This window comes from Calypte anna, chromosome 2 (genome assembly GCF_003957555.1).
Source record: "Calypte anna isolate BGI_N300 chromosome 2, bCalAnn1_v1.p, whole genome shotgun sequence".
In the NCBI taxonomy this organism is placed as follows: Eukaryota; Metazoa; Chordata; class Aves; order Apodiformes; family Trochilidae; genus Calypte; species Calypte anna.
Genome location: NC_044245.1, coordinates 82,016,025 through 82,043,470, shown reverse-complemented (window position 1 = coordinate 82,043,470; position 27,446 = coordinate 82,016,025). Strand labels below are relative to the sequence as shown.

The window sequence follows — 27,446 nt, the reverse complement described above, 5'->3', positions numbered from 1 at the left end:
TAAGTTAGGCCAAAGTCAGTATTTAACATACTGGAATGATCTCCTGGCTTTTCTTTGCATATCAGTATCAAGGGGGACAAGGTAAAGCCTCACTTAGATACTTGCTCAACAATACTTTTTTTTTTTTGTTATTTGTCCTTTCACGATTTCTTAGGTGCTGTTGCAGTCTCTATTTGATGGATTAGATAGGCTAGTGTAGTAACTGTGATTAACATTCCAGACCTGATCCAAAAAAGCAACCCATTAATTTCAGAAGACTTAGATTGGGCTTTGTAAGATAACTAAGCAGTCCCGGCTTTTCTCAAATGCAGGGTTTAAACTCATTAGGAAAACATACATGCTCACTGAGGCAGGGAGAAAAGTTACCATAATCTTGAGCAAAGACATCAAAACAAAGCCCTCTAAGTCGTAATCAGTGGAAAATATTTTGGGCTTTTTCTAGTTTTGGGTCAAATAAAAGAATGAGCACAGGTCATGAAGTGACACACTCCCTCTTGGATGTCAATATTTTCCACATCTTTCACTTAGCCAAAGGTGTATGTTCTGTACGTTGCACTGAGAGTGACCTTTGCCACACAAACAGACAAATTTTTTTGGTAGTTGGAAAGAGTACACGACATAGAGATAATGGAACTTTTCATAAGCTGGCCAGCAGGACTGCTGCTCAGGGATCATCCCTGTTGAGCTGGAGGAGTGGAAGCAGGGAGGAGAGTGTGGTGTATGGTCCATCACAGTCAGGAGGATGGTTCCCCTCCCTGCTCAGCCACTGTGAGTCCAGTGCTGTGGTACCATGTCCAGTCTTGGGCCTCCAGTCCAAGAGAGAAGTTGGCAAACTCCAGAGGGTCTAGAGGAGAGTCAGTGAGAGGGCTGGGGCACTGGGACAAGAGGTATGAAGGGGAAAGAAGGCAACGGGGTTGTTCACCTTGCAAAAACAGTGTAGGTAAGGAAGGACCTGACTGCAGTCTTTCACAAATAAAAGGAGAACTGTGAGGCTTCTCAGGGCTACACAATGAAAGGACAAGAGGCAGCCATTTGCCGCTTCTGTAATTGAGATTAAAATCAAATGTGAGGAGGAAGTTCATCAAAAGAAAGGCTGTCAAGCAGTGGAAGAGGAGTTCCAGAAAGGTCTAAGATTCCTCATGCCTGGAGGTGCTCAGAATTCAGTCATCCAAAGCCTGGTCTGGACTTGGAACCAACCCTGCTTGAAGCAGGAGGTTAGTCTAGGCTTTCAACTTAATAGTGATTTTGTCCTGCTAAATATTCTGTATTTAATGTCCATACTTTAAAGGGTGGTTTTAGACTGAAATAAGAGACAGTTGTTGTTTCAGGAGTGTAGTTATTTTTGTAAATTCTCAATATTTTTATTTTCTGGGAGAGAAAATTACTTCAGATCAACTTTAGGGTATAGTAGAAACTTAATATTTGTGATTTATTTTAATCCTACATTTTAATCCAACATTTTAAATTGCCACAGCAGTGATGCTGACAGTAGTGTGGTTTAAACTTTGATGTTCTGAATATACCAGTAATACTTGAAGGTAAACCTAATTCCACTCCCAACCTATGTTTGTAAACAAAACAACTTTGAAAATGGTGCTCAGATAAATCCTTTTTGAGGTCAACTTGCTAAGTTTTCAAAAGCCACTTCCTAAGTGTAGGTGGAAGAAAAAAATTAAAGACATTTTTCAACCTATACGTACACAATTCTTGTTTTAGTGGGAAGTAAGTCAATTTGGAGTACAATTTTGAGTACAGCCAAATTTGGAGAACAGCAGTTTCAACTTCTACTGTCAGAGGAGCTGCTACCCTAATAATAAAAGCTGTTGGGAGCTCTAATGTTGTATGTAGTTCTTGTGATGAACAGGTTACTTTCAGGACCAAACCAGCCTCCTGAATTCTCAGAAAAAATCAAAGTTCAGTTCACGTAAGTAATTGATACAGTTTTAAATAAGGTTCATAAGCTACAAAACTCACAGGAAAATATATATGGAATTTACTGATTCCATTCTGTCTTCCAGTCTGTGCACCAAAATCTAAGTCAATTCACAAGGGAAGATAGGAACAAAGAAATCGGGTGAATATGTTGCTACTGTAAGGCAGCAGTGGCTAGCAGCAGTGAATTGGAGTCTTCCTTGAGTCTGAGCTCCACTGAAGCCAGAAATTTTATTTTGTGACTATTTTGGCAGAGACTTGGGGAAAAAGGGTTAATAAGAATAATGTAAGTATTTAGCTTGTCATTTTAAATTGTGAAGCTGACTAAAGCTTGGGCTTTTCACTCAGTGAAATAGCTAATTCTCAAGAGTTTGAAATTCTATATACTAAAATTACTTTCTCCTCTGTAGGCTTGAAATGTACCCTTAAAGTAGAAGCAAGCTATATTTGGAGTGTGAAGGGCTATAGAAAAAGTCCAAGTGGCATTTTGCACATGCACTACAAAGAGCAGAATCAAGTCCACAGTTCTTACCTAGATTTGATCCAGAGGCTTAGCCTGTGCTCTGAGATATTTAGCTGTGTTGCTTATTTTGGTTAATTGGATGATTAGTTTTAAGTTCATTTTTCTTAGCTTTTCTGGAATTGTTTACTGAGTGGCCTGGGTGGTCTCAGCGTAGCTGGAATGCCTGATAGCAATGCAGTATCACAGCAGGATCTGCACCTCATCTGCTGCTAAATCAAGGGAAGTTGTGAGCATTTAAGGATTCAGTCTTCAATGTGCAATAGGTTTGTCTGCACATAGCAGCAGAGTAACGTGGCTGGGTCAGAAATGGCACGTACCACAGGCATTGTTCACACAGAAATTACAGGTACTGTATAGCTCAAATCTTATTTAGTTTCCAGAGCAGAGAAACAGACATTTCTAAAAGAAGCTCCCTGGATTCCATGGTTTTGTTTTGCAGTAAATGGGAGCAAATTGCAAGTACACTCTGTTTTATCGTGTTTTCTTTTAGGATTCTCATTCAAGCAATCTTCAAGTGTTCTGCCCTTGGCTCTGCTTCTAATGTGTTGTACCATCTTTTTCTGTCCTCCTCTGATATCCGTTTCAGCTATTGGCTGTTTTTTTCTGCTAAAAACCATAACACAGCTATCATATCTCACAATATGTTTGTACAGTGCCTGGTAGAGCAAGATCCAGACCTCAGCTGGAGGTGCCAAGGACTAACTCCATATAAATAACAGACTACATGCAATGTTTGGCTGTGAATGTTTTAATATTAACTGCTGACTGAACACTGCACTACATAGTTCTCTTTCTTCATATCCTTTCTAATGGTTGATTTCTTTGTGTTATATATCTGTTCACCAAATTTTAATATATAGTGTTAAATGAGTAACAAGAAAACCACAGAGAAGCTGAAATGTTGCTTATGTAGCAGTAACTACATCTCATGATCTCACAGTGTTGCAACTCTGTCCTCCCATACCCCCTCCTTTCCCATCCCTCGTATGGTGTCATCACGCAAGCTCCTAGGGGCAGGGATCAGTCAATTTTATATGCCTGTAAAGCATCATGCACACCTACTGTCTGGAACTTCATAAATAATTACACGTTAAAAATTATGTTAAAATAATATTATTAGGGATGCTAGGTCATGCGCTTAAAGTTAAGTAACAGTAAGGTTGTCTGTGTAACCCTAGCTTCCTCTCTTTCACCCTAATTCCTCCTCTTTTGTGCTGTGTGATAAAGTCTGTAGTTAATGTAATCATACTCTGTTTTGTTTTGTTTTCTTTCTACGTTTCAGAGCTCAGTTAATAGAGCAGGTATAACACCATTCCCTCTCAGTTCAAATTCTCTTTTAGAGACAGGACTATTTAATTTCCTTTAGCTTTTTTATCTAACTCATCACACTAGTATCCATGTGCCATGCAGACTTTAATTTCTCTTACAGTGCTCACATGAGATGAAAAGGTGGCATTATCCTATTTTAGAGAAGGAGATGTGATGCACAGAGTGTCAAGGCAGACTAGTGACCAGTTAGACCACACAGTCCACCCTCTTTTCAGAGGACTGAGCATTAAATAGAATTTCATATATCAGAATGCAGATCTCCTTTTTTTCCAAACTCTTCTTGGAAGACATTTAACCATTTTGGCTCCAATAGAATAATAGAATTATCATGGGCATTATATTAACTGTTGCAATTGGACTACCACCCAGCAAAGATGTATAATTTCTCAGTGCTACGTGTATCTGGCATCAGGGGTTTAGAAAGGGTCTTAAGAGTGAGTGGTTCTCTCAGAGCAGGAAAAACACTTTGAAATATTTTTTTTATTATTTTAAAAAGGTTGTAAATGTATTAAAATATTTGAAAAATAAACATATTTTAAAATGTAATGGGAACTTGGCAGTTGTAAAGTTAAATAAATAAAGACTTGTCTAGCACAGAAAGATAAAATAACTTCCAAAGGTCTAAATGAGATTTCCCCTCCCTTAGGTTTCTGTTTCAGTAGCCATGAGAGAGGAATATTTTTTCACGTACAGCTAGTGGAGGGCATAGGGTGGGGGTGGGGAAACCCTCTTGAGATCAGCTCATGCTGTGGGTCTGGACGGGGATAATCCCATTACCTTCGGCTCTGGTTGGGGTAGTTGAAGCTATTGGGAGGAGAAGGAGAAGAGTCCTCTTCCTTACCAACCTGAGAAATGCTCTCTGTTTGCTACAAAACTGTTAGGGTTTTGATGAGGTGGTTTAAAACAAAAGCTTGAAAGGAGTGGGGCGGGTGAATTTGTTCTGCTTAATTTTCAGCCCATTCAAATTCAAATGTTACAAAATTTTGTATTCTACTTGGAAAGGACAGGAGGGAAAGAAAAGTCAGCTAGTAGCTGGAGAGAATTCAGTGATGAAGCTGTTGGAGGAAGAAAAAGTACAATAGTCTGTGGCAGAAGGCAGGGAGGAAGGAAAAACCATAATGAAAAATAGGGACATCTGTTCACAGCCACCTTCTGTATAATTATGTGTCACTTGTGGCCATTTCTGAGAAACATGGGCAAGTTTTATTCTGTCATTTCTCTATTTTAGCTGGGCAAGCACGTGTTTTACTTGTTTGAAAACAGAGGTGTTTTAAGGGGGAGGAAGGTAGAGAAAGAGTTAAAGCGACAGGGAGAACTTCAGGGATGAAAAATTACTTAATTAAGACCCAGATGTCTGACGGATTTGCAAGCCTCTGCTTCTTACATAGTTTTGCTAATTTCCTTCCTTATCTCTGGCTCTCCTTTTTCCCTTGTTCCAGAAAACTCTTTAAATTTGGATACTCTTATGCACTTTTGTTTTGCTGGCAGATCTTCACGGAGGGAAGATACTAATGATTTTATGGTTTAGTAATAGTGATCCACAGTCGTTACAGAGCAAGAATCCAGATTACCCTTTCTGTTAAACTCATTGACTGGAAAAGTGCCGTATACTTTGGAGCTGTAGAATATTTTACATGTTGGGAAGTAGTTCGAGTTGTTAAAGATGTAGTACTGGCTTCCAAGAGAGACAGGCTCTGGTCCTTGCTCTGTTTCTTTATTTTTCTGTGTAAACCAAGAGAAGTTATTTAACTTCGCTGTTCCATCTTTTAGCTCACAGTATTATATTGCACAGGTGATGTGGCTGTACTAAGATTTAAATCACACTAGTCCACTTTCCTGACTATTTCTGGCAATGCTGTCTGCCTGCGGGCTTTCCTGTTGAGAAGCTGTTGCCAGAGGCCCAAGCAAGGAGGGGGGAGCAGGGGCAGGCATCCAGCTGTATAGCAGCTATAAGCTGCTGCTTATGTGGCAGGACCCTGAAACTGACATATGTCAGGGGACTCTGGAAGCTTAAAACACCCTGGTATGTAACAAGCCTAGAGATTTCTAGCATTAAAACACAGAGTGATACTAAGCAAAAGTAAGGTTTTTTTGATCAGCAGCCATGGAGGACTGTAAAAGAACTATAAACCTAGCTGCTGCTGAAAAATTGCATACTTTTCCTCCTTGTCTGTACTTACACATTCTTATTTTTGATTGAGTGGTGCTGTATCTGAAGGCATTGGACCTCTGTCTTCTAGGATTGAAAAATAGTTCAATTTAATCTCTGATTATTTTTATTCAGCATGGATATAAATGCAGTCTAAAGAACTTTGTAAATTGAATGCAGTCCCCCTGAACTAGAAACAAAACACAAACTGAAAAACTTGAGTCAGAAATTGGAGCTGTACTGTTTTCTCAAAAGGTGTGTGTGACTTCTCTTCTGTCACTCACTGAAGAACAAAAAAAGTAAGATCATCTGTTATTAAACAGAATATGACCATGGGGCTTTTCCCTGCTCCTGGTTGCCCGCCATGGAAATCTTGCATCAAAGACAATTGATAACTTTGTTATCTAGCCTACCCAAAGTTAGTTATTCAGTGCCTGTACAATTTGGCATTTTAACAGGCTTTGGTAATTTGAACATTGAAACTCTGCTGAAGTTCACAGGAAGAGGCAGAAAAGAAGAATCTCATCGCTCGTGTTACAGTTTAGGTGATCAGCAAGTCCACCACTCACAGTAGCTGCTCCCTTGCAACTGTAGTATTTATTCCTCAAAAGGAAATAGGAAGAAGTCATGTAGTCTTCAAAACATAAGAAATGAAAATATGGTCCCTAGGATTATGTAAACTATTGGGTAATTTGGAAAACAGTTACCTCCACTTTTGAGTACTTCCCTGTGTCAGTCATAAAAACAAATAACTAAATGTCACCTAGTGTCATTTTTCTGACCTGGTTTGACTAGAAAGTTGTATTCAAAAAGGATGTTTTTTCAGCCATATTTTCTACAACTTAAAATTGTTCATCGTCAGTCTCCTCTTTAATACCCACCACAGTATATACCCGAGGTAGAATTATTTCTCTTTCCAACATTTACCTAAGAGAATATTGTGGATTAATTTTGAAGAAGGTAAATTTGGATACACTCTTAGGGTTGAAGTAATTCCCCAGTACCAGAACTGAAAAGATTATCAGACCTGGGAGAGGATACTTCAAAGTCCAGTCAGGAGTAACCGTAACATCAGCTTTCCACATTGGTCAGTCTCTGTTAATTATTTAAAATATATGTGAGAAGCTGAATGCCCTCCATGTCCATTGAGCTGCCTCAAAGCAGTCACTACTTCCCTGCAGTGTGCCTGTCTGCATTTAACTGTTAATTACAATGGCTCTATCTTCCCTCCCCAGCTAGGAACAAATTTACAAGAACTGTGTATGTAGCATGAGTGAGGCTTTCGGATCACATTCAATTCAGTTCACATTCAATTAACCTAATTAATCTACTGCTGTTTCTTCTTGCCTGCTGCCTCTCCAGCAGGACGTGGGTCTCCCACACATTTTATAGTATGTCTTCCAGCTCCAGACAGATGTCTGGAATATCCTACAGTGTTTCAAGTGCCCAAGTTTGGATAAACGAATCTATTCCTCAGTCCCTTCTCTGGAGTTTGCATAGATCTGTGTTATATTCGAACAGTTAAGGTGGAACTTGTGTTTTCTAGCTCTAGTACCATAAATTCAACAGAACTCCCGAGAAGTGCTCAAGGACACTTGGGTCAGTTTTAGCATTTGCAGACTCCCGGATAAAGCTACTTCAAACTACAGCAAAATGGCAGCTTCTGTCATTACAAAATCCATTGGCCTACCACTACTTTGGGTTTCTTTTCAATGCAGCATTTCCATCTAGGTTTATCAGAAAGTTTTCTCTCTTAGAATGTAAACTTTCTCATAAATATCCATTTCCCATGGCACTAATTTGATGAAATGCTGCTTTAAGTTTCATTTTGTCTCCAACTGTGCAAATGACTGCTGAGGAGTGATTATGTGTTGTAGCCTGAGCTTGGTGGAATGCTAAAAGCTGCAGTTTAGTAGTCACTTTGCTCTGCTCTGTGCTTCTGAACAGATCTCTACTAATCTACATAAGTAATAAGTGCACAGGCTTCCAGCAGTCGTGCACATTTGCCATTTTGAGCTTAGGCTAAATGTTCACTGGTGCTGGATTTTCAGTGCCTCACATTTTGCCAGAAAGGCAGCGTAAAGGTTATCAAGTTCTTCTCTAAGTTTAAAAAAAAAAAAAAAAAAGTGTGTTTGAGAAAATACCATTACCAATGTTTATCCAGAATGAGAATGTAAAACATGGTATCAGAATAAGTAATGTTTTTCTTGGATTTTGACCAAAACAGAGCTGTCAACAAAAGAAAAGTGCATAGGGCTAGGGGAGAAGAAGGCTATGAGAAATAATAAGAAGCCCTTTTGTTTTCCTTTACCAAAACTATTGTGAGAAAGAGTCGCCTTAGGCATTTTCATAAATCCTGTGAGCTACTGGAAGCTACAAGACTTATGCCTCACAAACTGTGTCACATTTTAAATTCCTGATGGTACGAATTTTAAGAAGATCTCTGTGATTAATCTGTACCTTCTGGCTTGCTTTGTAGGTCGATGAGTTTGCAGATGAATTAACAATAGATCTTTTAAGCATCTGGAAGCATAATAGAATAATTCTCCTTTTTCTGAAGATCCCTCTGTAAAAGCAAATAAGAATTCTTTCATTTCCACTGTATTGTTCTCTTTCCTTTAGAAAAACCCAGTTGTCTAGATAAGGAGATTGAAGCAGAGATTGAGAGGCAAATTATATACAGTCTCTGCATAAGCACACAGAGGATAATAAAAAAGACCTGCTGACTGTTGGGTCCATCATGGAGAAGATAATTTTGCTATAAGAGTCACTGAAAGATTCCCATTGATGGACATGAGAAAAGAGCTGAGTAGTGCAAAGGAACCACATTGAGTGTCTGGAGCCAAGGAATCCCTGTTCCAGTCCCAGATATGTTTTCCTTGACAAATTACCATATAGGGTTCTCAAGCTTTTAAGTTTCCATTATTTCCTGAGGAAATCCAGCATGGACAACTTTAGTAATTGATACATAGCATGGGGAACAAACAGCAGAAGTTACAGACATGTGCATGCCTGCAGGGCTACAGTGTTACTGGCATCACTGGGATGTGGTGGAACTTCTCCTACAACTGGAGTGTGGGAATGGATAGGTACAAGCTCTAAGAAGGACAAGCAGGGAAGAAGAGGAGTGGGGTGTCATCCTTTACATCAATGACCAGATTGAGACCTTGGAATTCTGCCTGGGGATGGATGAGGAGCTGAGCAAGAGCTTATGGGTCAGGGTTAAAGGGAGGGCAGGGACAGCTGATCCCATATTGGGGATCTGGTACAGGCACCTGACCAGGAAGAACAAGTTGAGGAGCCCCTCTATTGACAGGTAGGAGCAGCTTCGCATTGATAAGCCCTGGTCCTCCTGGGAGATTTCACCCACCCTGACATCTGTTGGAGGGACAGCACAGCAAGACACCAGCAATCCAGGAGATTCCTGGAGTGCATTGACAGCAATTTCCATCTCCAAGTGGTAGAGAAACCAACAAGAAAAGGTGCTGTGCTGGACCTTGTTCTCAGAAACAAGGACTGGCCATTGGACAACATGAAGCTTAAGGGCAGCTTTTGCTGCAGTGTCCACAGATTGATGGAATTCAGGATCTTCAGGGCAACAAAGAGAGTGCACAGCAAGCTCACTACCTTGGACTTCAGTAGAGCAGACTTTGACCTCTTCAGGGATCTGTTTGGTAGGGTACTATAGGATAAAGCCCTGGAGGAGAGAGGAGCCAATGAAAGTTGGTCAGTATTCACGGATCACCTCCTCCAAGCCCAGGAGAAATGTGTCCCGACAAAGAGGAAGGCAGACAAGAATGCCAGGAAGCATACATGGATGAACAAGAAGCTGCTGGACAAACATAGATGTAAAAAGGAAATGTGCAGAAGGCAGAAGCAAGGACAGGTAGCCTGGGAGGAGTTCAGAGAAGTTGCCCAAGCAGCCCGGGATCAGGTTAGGAAAGCTAAAGTCTAGATAGAATTAAATCTGGCCAGAGACATCAAGAATAAGAAGAAAAGCTTCTACAGGTACATCAGTAATAAAAGGAATATTGAGGGCAATGTGGGCCAAGACTAGAAGGAAACAGGAATTACACAGGAGATGGAGAAGGCTGAGGTACTCAAAAACTTTTTCACCTCATTCTTCACCACAAGCGCTCTGCCCATGCCAACCAGATTGCAGAAGAAAAAGGCAGGGGCTGTAAGAAGCCAGATCCACCCACTGTAGGAGAAGAGCAGGTTTGAGACCATCTAAAGAGCCTAAAAATGCAAAAATCCATGTTGCCTAACAAGATCCTGAGGAAACTGGTGAATGAAGTTGCAAAGCTACTTTCCATCATATTTGAAAAGTTATGGCAATCTAGTAAAGCTCACACTGACTGGAAAAGAGGAAACATAAGCCCCATTTTCCAAAAGGAAAAAAAGAGAAATACCCAGGGATCTACAGGTCAGTCAGTCTCACCTTTGTGTCAGGCAAGATGTTGAGCAGATCCTCATGAAGGCTGATGATGTGATTCATGATGTCCTCATGATGTTACTGATGGCAACCAGCTTGGCTTCACCAAAGGCAAAATGTGCCTGAAAAATTTGGTGGCTTATTACAATAGGGTCACAGTACTGGTGGACAAAGGAAAAGCAACTGACATCATCTGGTGGGACTTGTGCAAAGCGTTTGACACTGTCCCACACGACATCCTGGTCTCTAAATTGGAAAGGCGTGTAGTGAGCCACTTGTTGGATAAGGCATTTGCTGGATGGCCACACTCAAAAAGTTGTGGTCAGCAGCTCAGTGTTCAGATGTAGACCAGTGATGAGTGCCATTCCTCAGGGATCAGTAATGGGACCAGTGCTGTTTAATATTTTTGTCAGCAATGTGGACAGTGGGATTGAGTGCAAATTTGCTGAACAGGTTACCCAGGGAAGCTGTGGTTGCCCACCCCATCCAGGAAGTGTTCAAGGCCAGGTTGGAGGGGGCTATGAGTAACCTGGTCTCTTGGGATGTGTCCCTGTCAATGGCAGGGGGGTTGGAACTAGATGATTTTAATGTCCCTTCCAGCCCAACCCATTCTACGATTCTATTCTTTCAGCTTTTATTGTAGAGCAGTCAGACAGAAAGATATGATCAGGTACCAAAAAGGTGATGAGCTGGCATGAAATTAGGTCTTATTCTGATATATCACAGGTTTACACATTGGAAACATCTTTACAGTACCTTAGAAGAAGAGTCTCTGTGTGTCAGTAATTTGCTTCCAGCTGTGAAAAATGATCCTGCAAGACCAGCTTTGTGAAGAAGAAAGCAATCTTTGCCTTCCATTTTGGATAGTCCTGTTGCTTGCCAGTGCAGCTTGAGTGATTCTTGCATCAAAAGTGCTCTGAGCTGTCAAATACACTGGTTTAAAATGCACTCAGAGGACAGCAAGTATTTTTTATTAATTCTGGAAAACTTTCCACTGCAAAAGCAATATAAAATTCAGTTGATTCATTCTTTTTCCCACCTTCAAGTTGAGCTTTTCACTTGCCAGGATTCTATCCAATTGCTGCAGTAAGCTTAAATCTTTCTGTCAGGCTGCTCAGATGAGTGGTCTCATTGATTTATATGTGCCTGTGCACTTCAGGATATGATAGGATTGCAGTCTTACATCCTCATTTGCCTCTCCTGGAGACTGTGACTGATTTGTTCCACATTTAATCCATAAGGAGGAAAACACAGCTTTACCATGAGTCTTGTAGTGTGGGTGCTGGTCCTGAGCATCATCAGTGCACTTTGGCTTCTGGGAATATTCAGGGCCTGTCAAAGCTCAGGGCAGTGGGGAATGTTGGAAGAAATTGTATTGCAGTCACAGAGCTCTGTGTCTTTTCCTCTGTGTTTAAACAATCAGTACAGATTTTAGTCTTAGAGTCCAGTTTGAGAAAGCTCCTAGGCACATGTGTAGCTTTGCCACCTTGAATTCATCCCTTTTCAGGAAAAGGATGTGTTGCTGAAAAGAGTTATGTAAGGCTTCCTTGCAGGTGTGTTTTGCTGTTTTCATTGATTTCCATATATGTGAACTCTTAAGTGCAAGACTGTAGGTGCACGTAGAAGAACTGACTTCCAGGACTTTTACTGAAGACATAAAGAAAGGAAAGATGCACGCAAAGTAAACAAAGTTTTTTAATGTAAAATAAAATACCTGATGCTTCAACATATGCTTCCAGTTGCTCCTATTATGAGCAAGTTAAAAATCATACCATAAAACGGCAAAAAAGGAAGCTACGCTTTTAGACATAATTTAAATCAGAGTCAGCAAACTTCCATGACTTATTACCTCTAGGTAATATCTCTTAACTGTTATATTAATGCTCTCATCCTGAAAAGGGAAAATCTGCTTCATCTGACCAGTTAGCTTAGGTGTGGCTAGAATGGAAAATTACTTTTTCAATAGGCTAAGCACAAGGGCAAAACTTAGATACAGTGTCACAGACAAGAGAGTCGTAAATTCAGATGAGGAACAGGTAGATTGAAAAAAATAATTGCCTAATGTGAGACCTTAGCTTCAATGATTTGTATAGAAAATCTCTGCTGGTCAAGATTTTTCTTCCCAAGAAACAGAAGGTCTGTTGTGTAACAGGTTGCTACGTGTGGTTTTTTTTATTTTATTTTAGTTATTTTTTGTTTGGAGTTTTCTTAGTTTCGTCTTCTTCTATTTTTTTTTTTCTTTCAATAAGCCAACACTTGGCACTCATTCTGATTTCAAACTTGCTTTAGATCATTGTACAACTTCATCAGAAACCATGGAGCTATTTTCTGGCAAAATCAGGCTCCTTGATATGCTTCATTAGAAACAGCTCTCAAGGGATTAATTTCTCTTTCCTCCTCCCCTCCCTCCCCTCAGGATGCAGAGTGATTGGCTAACAGTACTTAGCTGTATTTACTTTTCATTGCCATGCAATTTTTATTTAATTAAGGTGCAGATACATTGGCACAGTGTGTGCACAGGGTGGCTAGCGGTCTGCTTTAAAATTATATGGATATTCAAAACCTCTGCTTTTCTGCAGCTCAGCTGAAATGTGTACTTCACAGTGAAGCCAGACCACTTCTTTGTGACAGGCTTTATTAATCCTAATCTTTTGATTGCCAGCACACCGAGTACGCTCAGGCACCAGAGAGACCCTTCCTGGATGTGAATGTGTCAGTGTGGTAGTGTCTGTCTCCAAGGCTGCGTGTTTCTCATATTTTGGGGAATGAATTTCAGAACCCCAGTGGGATGAAAGCTGAAATGATAGCGTACTTCAGAGCAACAGTGCAAAGTGAAAAAAGAGGGAGTCAACCTTTTTCTCCTCTTTTGTTTAGCAGGAGAGATGAAGAAATGGCTTCAGCTAAGCACGAGAATGAGGATGTATTCATTGCTGCACAACTCCAGCAGACTTTGGCTGGGCTGGATGAAGATTTAGAAGGTGGGGAAGTGTGTTAACTCTGTAGTACAAAAGAGAGAGTTGCAGCCCAAAAATGCAGAGTGAAACTCTACTCTGAGACACCTGCACATTTCTCACTAAGATCACAGAGAAAAACTCGGGTCGAAGGCAGAATGTGGTCAGCCCAAAGTGGCTGCTCTCCCTTTGCTTCTGAGACAGCCACTCTTTAGAGACTCACACCGAATGTTTTCCAAACTGCTTATCAGATTGTCATTGTATTTCGATGTCTGATACCGGAAGAGATGAACAGCAGTTTATGAACACACTTCACGGGCCAAATCTGATATAACTTCATTGACTTCAGTGAATCTAAATCAGTTGCAAATTTAGGTCCATGTTTAATGAACAATGTCTCCTGTATTTTATCATTATGAAGTGGAGAAAGGGGGGACATTTTTGTACCCAATGCCTCCTCTGAGTTAGCAGCTGTGTTTAAAAATCTAAAAACACTGAAAGAAACTGGGAAGATATCAAATATTATATGGTGCTTCTCTTTTTCCTACTGTGAATAAAATATTTCTATACTAATGGTTTGTCACCAAATTATGTTGTATACTTCCTTAAACCATCCCATCTTTATTTCGCTACATCTGCAGTGGACTGGATTATTATTTCATTTCTGTGAGTTCTCTAACACTGCAATTTCTTAGCTTCTGTGTTGTAACCCCTGATTTATACCAGCAAATTTGAGAGGAGAGTTAAGCTTCTTGCACAATGAAGCTTCTGGAGTCACTGGTAATGAAGGGTGAGAAGAACTGAGAGAAAATACAAGTCCTGTTTCCTTGTTTGCTTGCTCAAGGAAATCCTTCAGCTGGGCTGTTATTACTAACCAGGTCTGGGAAACATAATTTGGAGTTACTTGCTGTTTCTCAGAAATGTTTCTCCTTTGGAGTCATGTGGTAAAATGTTTATCACTGAGAGAAGTTAGTCAAAGATAAGGTATGAACAATAGATTAAATTCTGCTTTCAGCTGCATTTGTACGTTCCCCACTGGCTGAAGCAGGACGACTGCAGGAATATTTGGCTGATCCTAATCAGCAACCAGACAATAAAAAGGACACAGATCTCTCTTTTTTTTGTAATACAAGCATAAATATATTCCTGTTGGTTTTAGCATAACTGAAATAGCTGATCCACTTAAGCATGTAGTGGCTCTTTGTGTAATTTGAAGTTATATTGCCTGAGTATGCCTAAATGTAATGTTCTATGTGTATTTTGCAGCAGTGGATGGTATAAATAACTCTGATACTAAGTACATCAATGAAACATTGAGGCCACATGCAAGAAAAGCTGAGGCTGCCCAAGATGTTACCATTTCTGTTCCAGTAACAGTCATAGATGATGTTCCAGAAGTTAGCACCTCTGACTTGGCCGGAAGTCAAGACACAGAGACAAGAGTTTCACAGAATATCTCAGATGACTCTGCTAATACAAGAAACTTCACAAATAAAAACAACAATGCAGGTTCCTTTGATAAGGAACACACAGATGGTGGAGCTGTATGCATATCCAAGGACCTAATATACCAGCAACCATCTGAAAATGAGTTCAGTCACTTACCTGTGGAACAGAGGAGAGATATGTTTGAATCTCTCACATCCTCCTTTGAGAAAAGAAATGAAAAGAACTTAAGGCTTGAAACCCCCCAAAAACCTAAGATGACTCCGTCTCGCTCCAAAGTCACAGCTGAAGTCAGTACAGCAAAAGAGAGGATAAATTCATTTAATGAATACAGTAACAGGGAAAGATCCCTGAAAAAAAGTAAATCAGAATTAGAAATCAAATGGCCACCAACAAAAAAAATTGAAGTGGAAGAAGTCCCTTCAACACCCATATGGTGTCATCGTGCCCAGAATTCAGGAACAAACTATGAACCTAAAATGGGTTTGACAACCTTTAAAGTTGTCCCTCCCAAACCTGAAATAAAACATTTCAATAGAGGAGTTTCACTCTCCACTGGTGCCATTAAGATAGATGAACTGGGCAACCTTATAGGCCCAAGCACTGGTTTCAGTAAGCACATACCAGGTACCTCTGCAGATGAAAGTGAGGAAATCCATCTTGGGAAAGTGAAGGCATTCTGGAGGTCAAGTTCTATGGAAAGGCAAAGTGATGACTCTGCTGAGCATCTTCCTAAAAAGTCAGCAGTCACCACAAACTCTAAGCCCTTTGCTATAAAACATGAGCACAAACCTGTCTGTCTTGCAGCTTCAAAACCTGTAACACCACAAGCTGTTAGTACCCAGCCTGAGAATGAAAGGACCAAACCACCTCTTCCATTTACACAGTCTCAGGTAACACCATCAGTGGCCCCAGTCATTAATAAGGACAAGCTGGAGCTTCCATTTCTAAAGCCACATAGGAGAACTTCAAGTCAGTATGTAGCTTCTGCCATTGCAAGACATATCAATGCTACTACCTTTAAGTCTGAATCTATGGAATACCATGAGAAAGAGGAAAAAAAGCAAGGGGCAGGAGAGGTTAAACCTGAAGGAGAAGTTTCACCAAAAAGATGCATTATCGTGGCCAAATACAGCCCTGTGGAAACAGAATCATCAGAAACAAAAGAAACACTTTCAAGTATTTTTTCTTGCAGTCAAAAAGCATCCCAGAGGTTTACCCCTGGTGAAAATTCTGGCATGGAAAGCAAAGCAGTTAACATCAGAGCACCAAATCAAGCAACTCCTGTGAGCTTCTATAAAAAGAATGCCAGTGTCCCACTTACTAAATCTTCTTCAAAGGATAACAACAGTGCAGAAGATGATCAAGGTTTAAACAGCAAGCAAAGTATAGCAGAGAAAAAGATGCTGTTTGACCAGAAATGTGAGACTTTGACCCATACTAATTCAGCATCATCTCTCAGGTCTCCTGACCTCCAAGGAGTCCCATCCTCTTTTGGCTCATCTTTGCGAGTCGCTAAATGGCCTCCTGCTAATGGTGTACAAGTTAGTCCACTTAAGGCTTCACCAGAGCTAAATGGTGCAGCAGCAAATGCAGAGTCAGAACAGGAGGAGAAACCTGATGATTCAGATATTAATGCTATCAGCGAACTGGATATTAACGTGCAGACCAATATCTTTGGACCAAAGAAGAAGTTCAAACCTGTTGTCCAAAAACCAATTCCAAAAGACACATCACTGCACAGTGCCCTAATGGAAGCCATTCAAACAGCAGGGGGAAAGGAGAAACTCAGAAAGGTAACGTGGAAGCTTTTTTCAGCCTGTTCAGAATGTGGAGCCCTGTATTCATCCTGTCAGACACCAGAGATTTTATAACTGGTACAGTTGCTGGTGAGCTGGAGTACACAAGGCATTTGAAAAATTTATAATGGCAAAATACAGACCAAGCCACTGCTTATTCTGCACATCCTGCTTATTATGCAACACAGTTGCTGCTGCACTAGTTAGAAGAGGCAGAGATGGCAGAGATATAGCATAAAGGAGAGCATAATTGAGGTTAGCCTAAGAGCCGAACCTGCGTTTCAGTGTGTTAAGTAAAAACAGGAGCACACAGCATGGAGAAAACTTGTAAATACCTGCCATGAAAGAAAGCTGCATTTTGTATTTGTAGTTGAAACTGGTTTGCCACTGACTTCATGCTCAGAGGATATGAGAATCCATCTGTAGGCATAGCATTACCATCTACACATACCCTCATCATTCGGTGTGAGCAAAGTTTGTAAAAGAAGACAGACCAGTTAGTCTCTGTAGCTTGCATTCTGGCGCAGCTTGAATAGTGCTTCCAAACTGTCTCTAAGTAAATATCTAATAGCAATGCAAGGTTTATTCTTTTCATATTCTAGGTTTCAGACAGTGCACTAAATGGCAGCCACAAGAAGCCCTCATATGCTGAGCCAGAGAATGAGCGCTCAGCCCTACTAGCAGCCATCAGAGGCCACAGTGGCATCTCAAAGCTGAAAAAGGTAAGAAATCAAGATGGTAAGTGATGTTTTAAGTGCCATTTGTTCCTACTGTGTGTTTTCAATAAATCCAGATATGCCACAGCCTAAACACTGTGCTGTAAAGAGAAATGTTGAGGGGGAACACGAATATGACACAAGACGAGATCTAACTTATGCAGATAGCATGGTGGGTCTGATCCTGTCCTCTCCGATAAAACATAACGCTTTTGTCAAATGGCATGTTTTTAGCTGAGAGAAAAGCACATAAAAATCCAAATTAATTCCAGGGACTGTGCATAGTAAACATCATATATTCATAATTTTCACATTTAGGTTAGAGGGAGTTTTTGTACTTTAGGAGTATGCAGTTAGATCAATATATTTGCATTACTATGGTATTCATCTAATCCCAGTTACCCAAAAGGGCTTCTTCATGCATGCTGCTTATCTGTTAGCATGAGCTGGTGCATCCAAGTTGTATGCAAGTAATTGTTGTTGGTGGAACATCAGCTTTCAGCACAGTGGGATGATTTCTTCTGTCTAAAGGATTTACCTAATCATTAAAGCATCTATTCCCAGTAGGCAAAACTTGCATTGTTCTAGCCTTAGTTTTCACCCAGGTCATTAATTCTGCCAGGGATATTTATTTGGCAAGGAGGTTCCCATTTCCCCCATGCAATGACTCAGGCCATTAGAAGACATCCAGATAGCTGAGACTAAATAGAAGGAATCTCTTGCCTGTGTTAGGGAATTGCTGTGTCCCTCAAATATCTTACTGCCCTTGCTGCAGGTAGGGTACAGCATCCTCTGAGCCTGAGAGCAGGACATGCAAGGCAGTAGCAGTCTTTACACGTACTTGACCTTATTCTTCATTGATTTGGAATAAATGTAAACTTGTGTAGGAGAGGTTCTGATAAATGAAGTGGTGGTGTATTATCACAGAGATTTTTTGGAATACTTTCCTCTAGCAGAGAAGCTTTTGCCATCATTTTAAAGGAAGTTGCCTAGAAACCGTATGCTACTTTTTCACACCATGTCACCTGTGCTAGTTAAAGCACCATGTTTGTACATGTACAGGGCAAGATATAGATGTTCTGTGATTAAATGGCTTTCCCTTTCATGTTATCTCAAATGTTCATGTTTTATCTGATATAACATTATTCCCATATATTGTGTGTGTGTGTGTGTGTGTACAGTGAACAAACAGAATATAGGAATGCTCTGAATGTGGATTATTTGATGGGAGATTAATCCTTTCATTTTTCATTAGAGAAGTCTTGTACCTCAGTTTCTCTGAGAAAGGACTGCTAATGCATCTGCTTGAAAACCTCCCACTTGGCATGTGATACTGAATTTACTAATAGCTGCCAAATCATTGTAATTACTAAAAATTTATCATGGTCATTACTAGTAAAATTCTTAACGGCAAAAATGTTTGTTGAGGCAGTTGATGGAAAAGCTGGCGTGGTGTGAAAATTTGCCTCCTCCCCCTGCATTCATTTAAAGTATGACTTTCCAAGCTGGTAATTCATGAAGAAATTTTCATTTCAGAAATTCCTCAGAAACATTCTTGGAAGGGCAATCAATTGGTTTTGTTTTCATCACTTTCACATAGTTCTCTCTGGGGGGTTTTTTGTGTTTGTTTGCTTGTTTGGGTTTTTTTTTCGTTTGGCTGTTTGGGGTGGGTTTTTTTTTTTTTAGCATAACTGGAAACTTTAGATTTAACAGCATTTTTTTCAATGAAGTCTGGGAGCTCAGATCTAGAAGAGCCTCCTTGTCATCTGAGATTATGTCTGTGCAGCCCAGACTGCAAAAAGTAACAAGACTCCTGGGTGGCTTCTGCAACCTTAATGTATCTTCCTGATTCCAAAACCCTTGTGGTTGTTTCCAAATGAATACCAAGTCCAAATCTCTCTCTTACCTTATGTGCCAAGATGCTGGAGCTCACAGTAAATATAAATTGAGTTTCTGAGAGAGCGTCAAGGCCAAATCCTTGATGGTAATCGGCCAGGCTGAGTGATGTGAATGAGTAGTAACAGATGTTTAACCCTGTGAGCAAACAAAAGTTCTATGTCTTTGACATCATTCAAGAAAAGTGAAATCAGGCTATTAGAAAGTGCATCAAACGTCAAATAATCAGTTTAGTCATGCTTTGTATTAATTACCTCCTTTCAACTGCATCATGAGCAGGTCTCCTCACTGGCCTCTGACGAGTTGCAGAGTTTTAGGAATGCAGAACTGTCCTTGCAGAAGGCTGAAGACCCTCAGGAAGTGCAGCTTTGTATCCCACCTGCCCCTGCCCAGCCACCACCACCACCACCACCTTCTACTCAGCTTTCAGCAGCAGCTCCCAGATCCTTTGCCACAGCCACAGGTAACCCTGCTGATGCAAGGCAAGCCCTAATGGAGGCCATTCGCTCTGGTGCTGGAGCAGCAAAGTTAAAAAAGGTAAATATACTTTTGTTTTTTATCATGGATGAAACACTGTAGGCTTGATGAGCTTCTAGTGCCATTTATAAGTTGTTCTAGCCACACGTTTCTTCCTTCCATCAGAAGAAGGTACATAACACTGTTTTCTCTAACCAAACCAAAGATCAGGAGTGTATTTCAAACCTTCTGACTGCTATTAAAACAAACTATTAAGACTATAACATGCCTCTGCATGTATGCAACCCTATAGCCAATATTTTTATTTTTTTTAAAGAGCTTGAAGACCATGAATACCACTTCAGAAGGCATTTTAATGCCCTTTTCATTCTTGTGAATCTGAGATAATACTAGATGTCTTCAAGGTGAATGTAAGAAAGATTAGATGTGAGAACCTGAAGCAAATTTAGAGATAAGCATTCTCTCCTAGTTTCATTAGTGTGTCCTAGATCTTGATTCCCAGCACTTAGACCTTGGTCACACATGCTGAGAGTCATCACTAATATTGTGGGATCGGTTTAACGTTTGAACTTTTTATAATTGAATGATTCATATTTCAATGCTACAGTCAGCTATGGGTCAGTCAGCTCCCAGGCAGCTAAGTGCTTGGGTGCCCAGGGGTTGTCTTTGGAGTAAGCTTACTTACTCTTCCTAACCTGGAGTTACACTGCATTTCTTAGAACCATAGAATCATGTAATTGTTTAGGTTGGAAAAGACCTTTAAGACCTTCACTGAGGGTGTGTTTGGTCACTAGTCCAAATGTTAACCCAGCACTGCCAAGGCTGCCATTAAACCATGTCCCTAATCACCACATCTACACATCTTTCAAACACCTCCCCCTGAAGGTGATGCAACCACTACCCTGGGTAGTCTGTTCCAGTGTTTGATAACCCTTTCAGCGAAGAATTTTCTTCTAATATCCAACCTAAACCTTCCCTGGCACAACTTGAGGACATTATTTCTTGTCATGTTGCTTATTACTAGGGAGAAGAGACCAGCCTCCACCTTGCTACAGTCTCCTTACAGGTAGCTGTAGAGAGTGATAAGGTTTTCCCTCACCCCCCTTACTCCAGTCTAAACAGTTCCCTCAGATGCTTCCTACAAAACTTGTTCTCTAGACTCTCCACCAGCTTCATTGCTCATCTCTGGACATGCTCCAGCACCTCGGTGCCTTTCTGCAGTGAGGAGCCCAGAACTGAACACGGGATTTGAGGTACAGCCTCACCAGTGCTGAGTACAGAGGAACAGTCACCTCCCTGGTCCTGCTGGCCACACTATTTCTGATGCAGGCCAAGGATACCATTGGCCTTCTTGGCCACCTGGGCACACTGCTGGCTCACGTTCAGCCCCTGGTGTCAATAAACACCCCCAGATCCTTTTCCTCTGGGTAGCTTTCCAGCCACTCTTCCCCAAGCCTGTAGCATTGCATGGGGTTGTTTTCACCTCCTTGATAAAGAGACTCAGATCAAGTGGCCTTGGTGGAGTCATCCCAGTATTACACTGCAGTATCCAAGAACAGACTTTGATCCAAGGACTTTAGAGAACATACAAAAGCAGATGTAGTTTTCCCAACACATGGTTTTGCTGATGTCAACCATAGATGTGTAAATAGGCTTTAACCTTCCTTACTTGTCCTCCTTAAAATAATTTTTAAAGTACAATCAAATTTTAACATTAAAAAGTAGCCAAAAAAATCATGGTTTTGATAAACCAGAAATTCCACAGAATCATGCAGCGAGTGCAGAAAATAAATTAGTGTTTCAGGGGACTTTACATCAGCATGCAAACAGCAATCTGGATGTGCAGTTATTTTGCAGGCAAAAAATTCTATTACACATAGTAGTGTGAGGAGTGGCTGAGGTCACTGGCTTTGTTCGGAGAAGTGAAGGCTGAAGGGTGACCTCAGTGCAATCTGTACCTTTCTTAAGGCTGGCAGTGGAAGGGGAGGTGCTGATCACTGGTGAGCAGTGGTAGGACATGAGGAAATGGAATGACATTGCATTGGGTGTAGTTCAGATTGGACATTAGGAGAAGGTTCTTCACTGAGGGGGTGTTTGGTCACTAGAACAGGCTCCCAATGGAAGTGGACACAGAACAAAGCCTGTCAGAGTTCAAGGAGGGTCTGGACAATGTTCTTAGTTATATGGTTGAGTTTTAGGTTGTCCTGCAAGGAGCAGGGAGTTGGACTTGATGATCCTAAGGGGACCCTTCCAATTAGAGATATTCTTTGATTCTAAGGCTACCAGTTATGAAGAAATAATGCTCCAGATCAGGCCTTTACTTCCCATTTCAGCAAATTACAGAAAAAGGAGATTTGGACATTCAAAAATATTTCATGCATTTTTTTCTAGATCTTTCCAAATTCTTTGTTGTTCCAACTACAATACTCTTGAAGAAGTCTGAGGAGAACCATATCTCTACTCATTAAAGCAAGTCTTTATCATCACCTTGGGGATTTATTTCAAAATATTTTTATAGGCAGTGCAGACCAGTAAAGAAAATTTAATACACTGATGTATTCTGCCCTTCTTTCATTCTCAAGACAGAGTAAATTTTGGTAGTTTTGACACTGAAAGGACAAAAGAATACATTTCTTATGTATAGGTCTTTTATGAATATAAAGAAAGCAGTGTTTGCTCTGAGGCAGAGTATGATTTTATTATTGTGCTGTCCTTCATGATATGGGGTATGCAAACTAAGTCTTGTATATACCAAAGACATCATATCACTGACATCTGAGATCACTGATAAAAGAAAAATGTTGCCAGATTTCTCAAGTAGTTTCTATCCAGGGCATATTAACATCTCTCCTAGTTTGCTGCATTAAATGAGAGCCAAATACTAATCCTTCCCTGCAGCTGGACAACTTGTGAGAGCAAAAGTTGAATTGTTAAAGGAGAATATGATAGCTGCATGTCAGGGATTTCTTCCTTTACAGCTGAAGAACATGTCTCCAAGGAATGCTGAGTTTTTGGTGGACAGCGGCTGGCAGGTGGTTTTGTGCCAGGGCAGAAATAAGGTTTTTTATGTTTTGCATCCTCTGTCAAAGATCTGTGATGCCTTGATTTGGAGGTGAGAGCATAGAGTCATTTTTGGCTTGGCTTTCTACCTGATTTTTGTTGCAACAAAGCAGCAGAGTAGGTAATTCGGTTCTGAAATAGCATCTGTTTCTCTTCCATTGTTTTCTCAAAGTTTGCTAGAACAAGGGCTTCTGATGATGAAGTCATTTATTTAGCTAATATTGTGGAGAACTGGAAAGAATCTGCATTGCTTAGTTATGTATGACTCCATTTGTGCTTATTTGTGAGTTGTTTGCAATGGAAGTAGATCAAACGGAACTGTCAGGGGAACCAAGTATAAAAAGCAATGAATTGCCTAGATAAGGAGCATCCCAACAAATATTTCAGCTCTATTAATATCTGTGAAAAGGCAACTCCTCCACTCCACCACCGATTACACAGCTGTTGCTGGAGTCATGAACTTTAAGGTTAAAAGATCCACTGTGCAGGAAGGGAGGAAAGAAATTGCTGCAGGCTGACCCTGCCTTGCTTGAGAATCAGGGTCTGCACCATACAGGCTGTAATTGGGTTACCCAAAACAAACCAGAGCAAAAATAGGTGCTTGAGGGAAATGCCAAGTATAGGAAAGACAGCAGGCACCCAGGTCTCCCTCTTAAATCCGTTTCTTGGAGTTCTGTGCCTGTTTTGGTAAATAAATCATACTTTGTTTTGAAGAAAAGGCTTCTGTTTTATTGCACGCTTGCTGTTCACAGGCTCTTGAAGGAAAATTCTTGTGGGTGCCAAGCCCAATTGGGCCTGCTCAGTAAAATGGATTATCCCCAGTGCAGTACAGAAACCTGAAAGTGGTTAGGCTGCAGGTCCTACCCAAAGGAAACAGTGATGCAGACGTGTTATTGGAAAGGGATGAATATACCAAACTGGAAAAGACCTGACAGTGTACAGGAAATACCCTTTTTCTTTAGTTTGCAGAATGGTCTGGCAGGTGTTTAAAACATCCAGAGATAACAGCAAGTCAGGGATCTGACATTAAGTAAAAACACCAACCAGGATGGCTGACCTGGTGCCTTTGGTGTTGAATTGTCTTGAGAAATGAACTTGTCTCACTAGAGATGAGTGTGCTTCCCAGCTGTGCAGTCTGCATCATGTACAAAGTTGATGTAGGAAATAAACAACTGATCTGAGACCAAATTTTAATTAATTCTGGTGATCAAAAATCAGACCATAGAGCTATACCGTTTAAGCTTCTGGTGTTAAAAATGAAGTAGTGTTTCCCTTAAATGGATGAAGCAACTTTAATCATGGTTTCACATACTTAAGATCTTCATGGTTAGTTTTTAGACTTTTTATTCAGCCTCAGAAAATGTAAAATTGCCTTGCTAGACATATGAAATACCTGTATATCATTGCAGGTGTATTTTTGTGCCTATGTAACTTCCTCGGGATTTACGATGACTGTCTGTGGAAAAAACTGTAACTACACATGCAAATAACCTGTTAGATGTCTGGCTGTAGGTATAGTTGCAGCACAAGCCCATGCGGGACTGAAAATCTTACCCAACAAAGAGTTGGTTAAAACTTATGTAAGTTTTAAAGGTTATAACTTATATAAGCCTTTGCTTATATGCCATCTACTCATCTTAAGTAGAGTTCTACCAAGAGATTTGGTAGAAATGTTGCAGGGGGATGTGTCTGCACAAGATGGGGAAGGCAAGTTGTGCATCTGATGAACAGGCTTTTGCTTATGGCAAAATGGTCTCTTAGACCACGTTTTGATGGTATTTTAATGGAGATTCTACAGATTTCACAGGTTTTATGATAAAGATTGGAGCTGTATCCACAGCAGCCTTTTCTGTTTACTTGCCACAATTTTAAAATATTGATTTGGCTTCATTACAATATCCACAAGTGTTCGTGTCAGTGTTGGGCATTGGTATTTAGTCACATGAACTCTGGATAACTGCAGTGTGCCATTCTGTTGGCAGTCAAAGGAAGCAGGTAAGGTAATTACTGCTATGAATCCGTGGCTTACACTTGGATAATTTGAAGTTGTTTGCCAGCACGAAATGCATTGACCTGAATTATGGCACGTTGAGTGTCTTCTCCAAATCATGTCCTGGTTCCATGCCTTTATGTCAAGCAGTGGACTGTTCTGCTCACATAATCAGAGAAATATAATTGTGAATTAAGAAATACTGTTTCTTACCATCAGTTTCTGTGGGTGCAGTGACAGAGATTACATAGTAAGAGCCACAGCTGATGATGGCATTGATCTGCTGGAAATGGGGCAGGAGGCCCCACTAAAAGGTTGGCTGAGCTTGATGTACAGGTAGTCAAATGAGCCTATAAAGTGATTCCAGTTCCCATGCTCTGTGAGAGGCAGTCATTTGCATGCTCTTACGCCGTTTGAATTGAAAGATAAAATTTAATTTGAACTCCTCCTCTTGCTATTAATTTGTACCTTGACCTATTTCTTTCCCTCAAGAGTAAAGCTTCTGCTGTGGATACTAAGGCCAAAATGGAAAGTTTAGACTTGATCAAATATGTTTTTCTTCTTTAACTTTTGTGGTGACCTTAGGGTCAAATCAAAGCTCAGTAACTTTGATTTTGGAAGAGCACTCTAGGTATACCAATTTAAAATTAAGCATGTGCTTAGATGACCTGGGGACTGGGAAGGAAGATATACATTTATTTAAATGTTTTCCTGAATCAAAGCCTTTGGGAGTTTCTGTCATTCAATCAGGGAACAAAGTACTCATCAATTGATTTTTATGACCAGTGACAACTAACCTATACTGAACAAATTTTGGCTGTCAGACATTGCATACTTGCAGCCTAGGTTTCTGTTTATTCCACAAAATGAAGGATGTTTATAGAAAAATACTTCACTTATGTTCCAGTAATCATGTAATTGCAACCATAATACCTAAGGATGTATGAGATGTGGTTTTTTAGGGAAGGATAACACCTTTCATTAGCCCAACTGATACAGCTAGAAAAAAGCAGATATGCTTTAAGTAGTCTCAAGGAGCTGATGAGGAGACCAGGCTTGAAAACAGGCCCACAGGAGAATGTTTGGTTAACAGTGTCAACAGTTGGAGGTTTAAAAATATCTTGAATGATCATGTGCTTTTCTTTGTTATAGGTCCCTCTGCTTGTTTGAATCATGTATAAAGAGCAGGTAATTGGAAGATCTAACCCCATATGCACACATAATCATCATTCAAGGTCTGAAGTGGCAAAAAAAAAAACCATCAAGAAGTTTAGTTTGTTCTTTGTCTACAAGCCAAAATAAGTTGTAGTTAATTTTCTCTGTGTTCCTGCATAATGGTTCTAAGGGGAAAAAATGTTGCTCTGCTGTAAAGCTTCTGTGCCAAGGAATTGTGTTTTACCTCTGAATGCCTAAGGTTGCCAATAAACTGTTCTTGTTGGCAGGTTAATAAGAATATAAACACTGTGCAGTCCTGTGTTAATACTTAATTGTGCTTATGGGCAAAATTAAAGACTTTGCTAGTTATCTGAAAAGTAATACTCATTTCAATTCGTTAAAAATATGTGACTGTTTCTAACTATTCACTTGCTTCTTATTTGATTTGGAAAAGGGCTGTAAGCAATGAGGATGGAAACCAGAATTAAGATCTATAAAAAACAATCACAAGAAATAAGTTCGGGTACGTTCTGAAGAAGGACTTAAATAGTCATATGCTGGAGTCACTGGTTTTTAAAATTAGATGAACTTTATATCTCTGGAGGAGCTCTGAGGAAGCAGGCAATCAATAATGAATGTGAGACAGTGTCTGTTGAAAAGTTACTTATGGGATATGACGTATAGAATGCTAATAGGCAGAGGTATACTGAGCCCTAGTAATATTCATGGCACTTTAAAAATACTGAGACACCTTACAGGATCTCTATTTGCAACAGTCTGTGAGGGTTATAAATAGGATTTGGAGTGCTGCATAGAGGTCCAAGATTTAGAATTCATTCCTGCACTGCAAAATGAAGTGAAGGTGGTTTGTATTGATAAATAGGACTTTGGTCCTCTCTTGTTTGGGTCATGCATAAGCTGGCCCTGTGTTTCCAGTTTGTATGGCTGTTGTTTGTTGTCTCACCGGTATTTATAGCATCATCTTTTTCAAATATTAACTACTTTGGTAGTTATTGTTGTACATATTTTGAAAATATTTCCTTAAATTGATTAACTTAAAAGGGACAAATTAAAATGCTTTTTTCACATTCCTATATCGTAATGGAAATGAAGAAGAGGAGGTTTGTACATTGACATTTTTATAATCACAGACCAGAGTGGTGGCAGATTTTTTTTTCTGGAGCTGAAATTTAAAATGTATAGCTATGTGATGTTGAAAGCACAAGAATATTTAGCCATCTGCATTTAATGTGACTATATATTATATAATGTAAAATATTGATGTCTGTTAGTGCCACAAATAAAAACAAAATAAAAAATTGACATGGCTTGAAAGACTCTTTGCCAAATGTTTCCCATTTATAGAAAGAAATTAGAACTAGAGATGTGTTTTATCTCAGGTCTAATATAAAATGACTCTAGCCAGGAAGGGTCTCACAGCTAATAGTCCTGGAACCTGGTAGAAATCACCAACTAGAATCAAGATGTCAGATACATACATTGCAATAATAATGTAGTGCTGATAACGATGTGTTTCCTCCTTAGGGAAGCCGTTGAGGTGCTCTGTCATGCCCTAGGATAAGTAATC

At 40.1% G+C, this 27,446-nt stretch overlaps 1 protein-coding gene across 2 annotated transcripts in view; it reads left to right on the top strand.

Moving 5' to 3' along the window:
* Positions 1-27,181, top strand: part of COBL (cordon-bleu WH2 repeat protein) — a 167,405-nt gene extending 140,224 nt beyond the window's left edge. For both annotated transcript variants that reach the window (XM_030444992.1, XM_030444991.1), the window contains 5 exons: positions 13,243-13,346; positions 14,586-16,561; positions 17,167-17,286; positions 19,456-19,713; positions 25,856-27,181. In XM_030444992.1, the coding sequence (XP_030300852.1) occupies positions 13,243-13,346; positions 14,586-16,561; positions 17,167-17,286; positions 19,456-19,713; positions 25,856-25,873 (2,476 nt within the window). In that variant the 3' untranslated portion in view covers positions 25,874-27,181. The remainder of the gene's footprint in view (positions 1-13,242; positions 13,347-14,585; positions 16,562-17,166; positions 17,287-19,455; positions 19,714-25,855) is intronic.
* Positions 27,182-27,446: the final 265 nt, after the last annotated feature.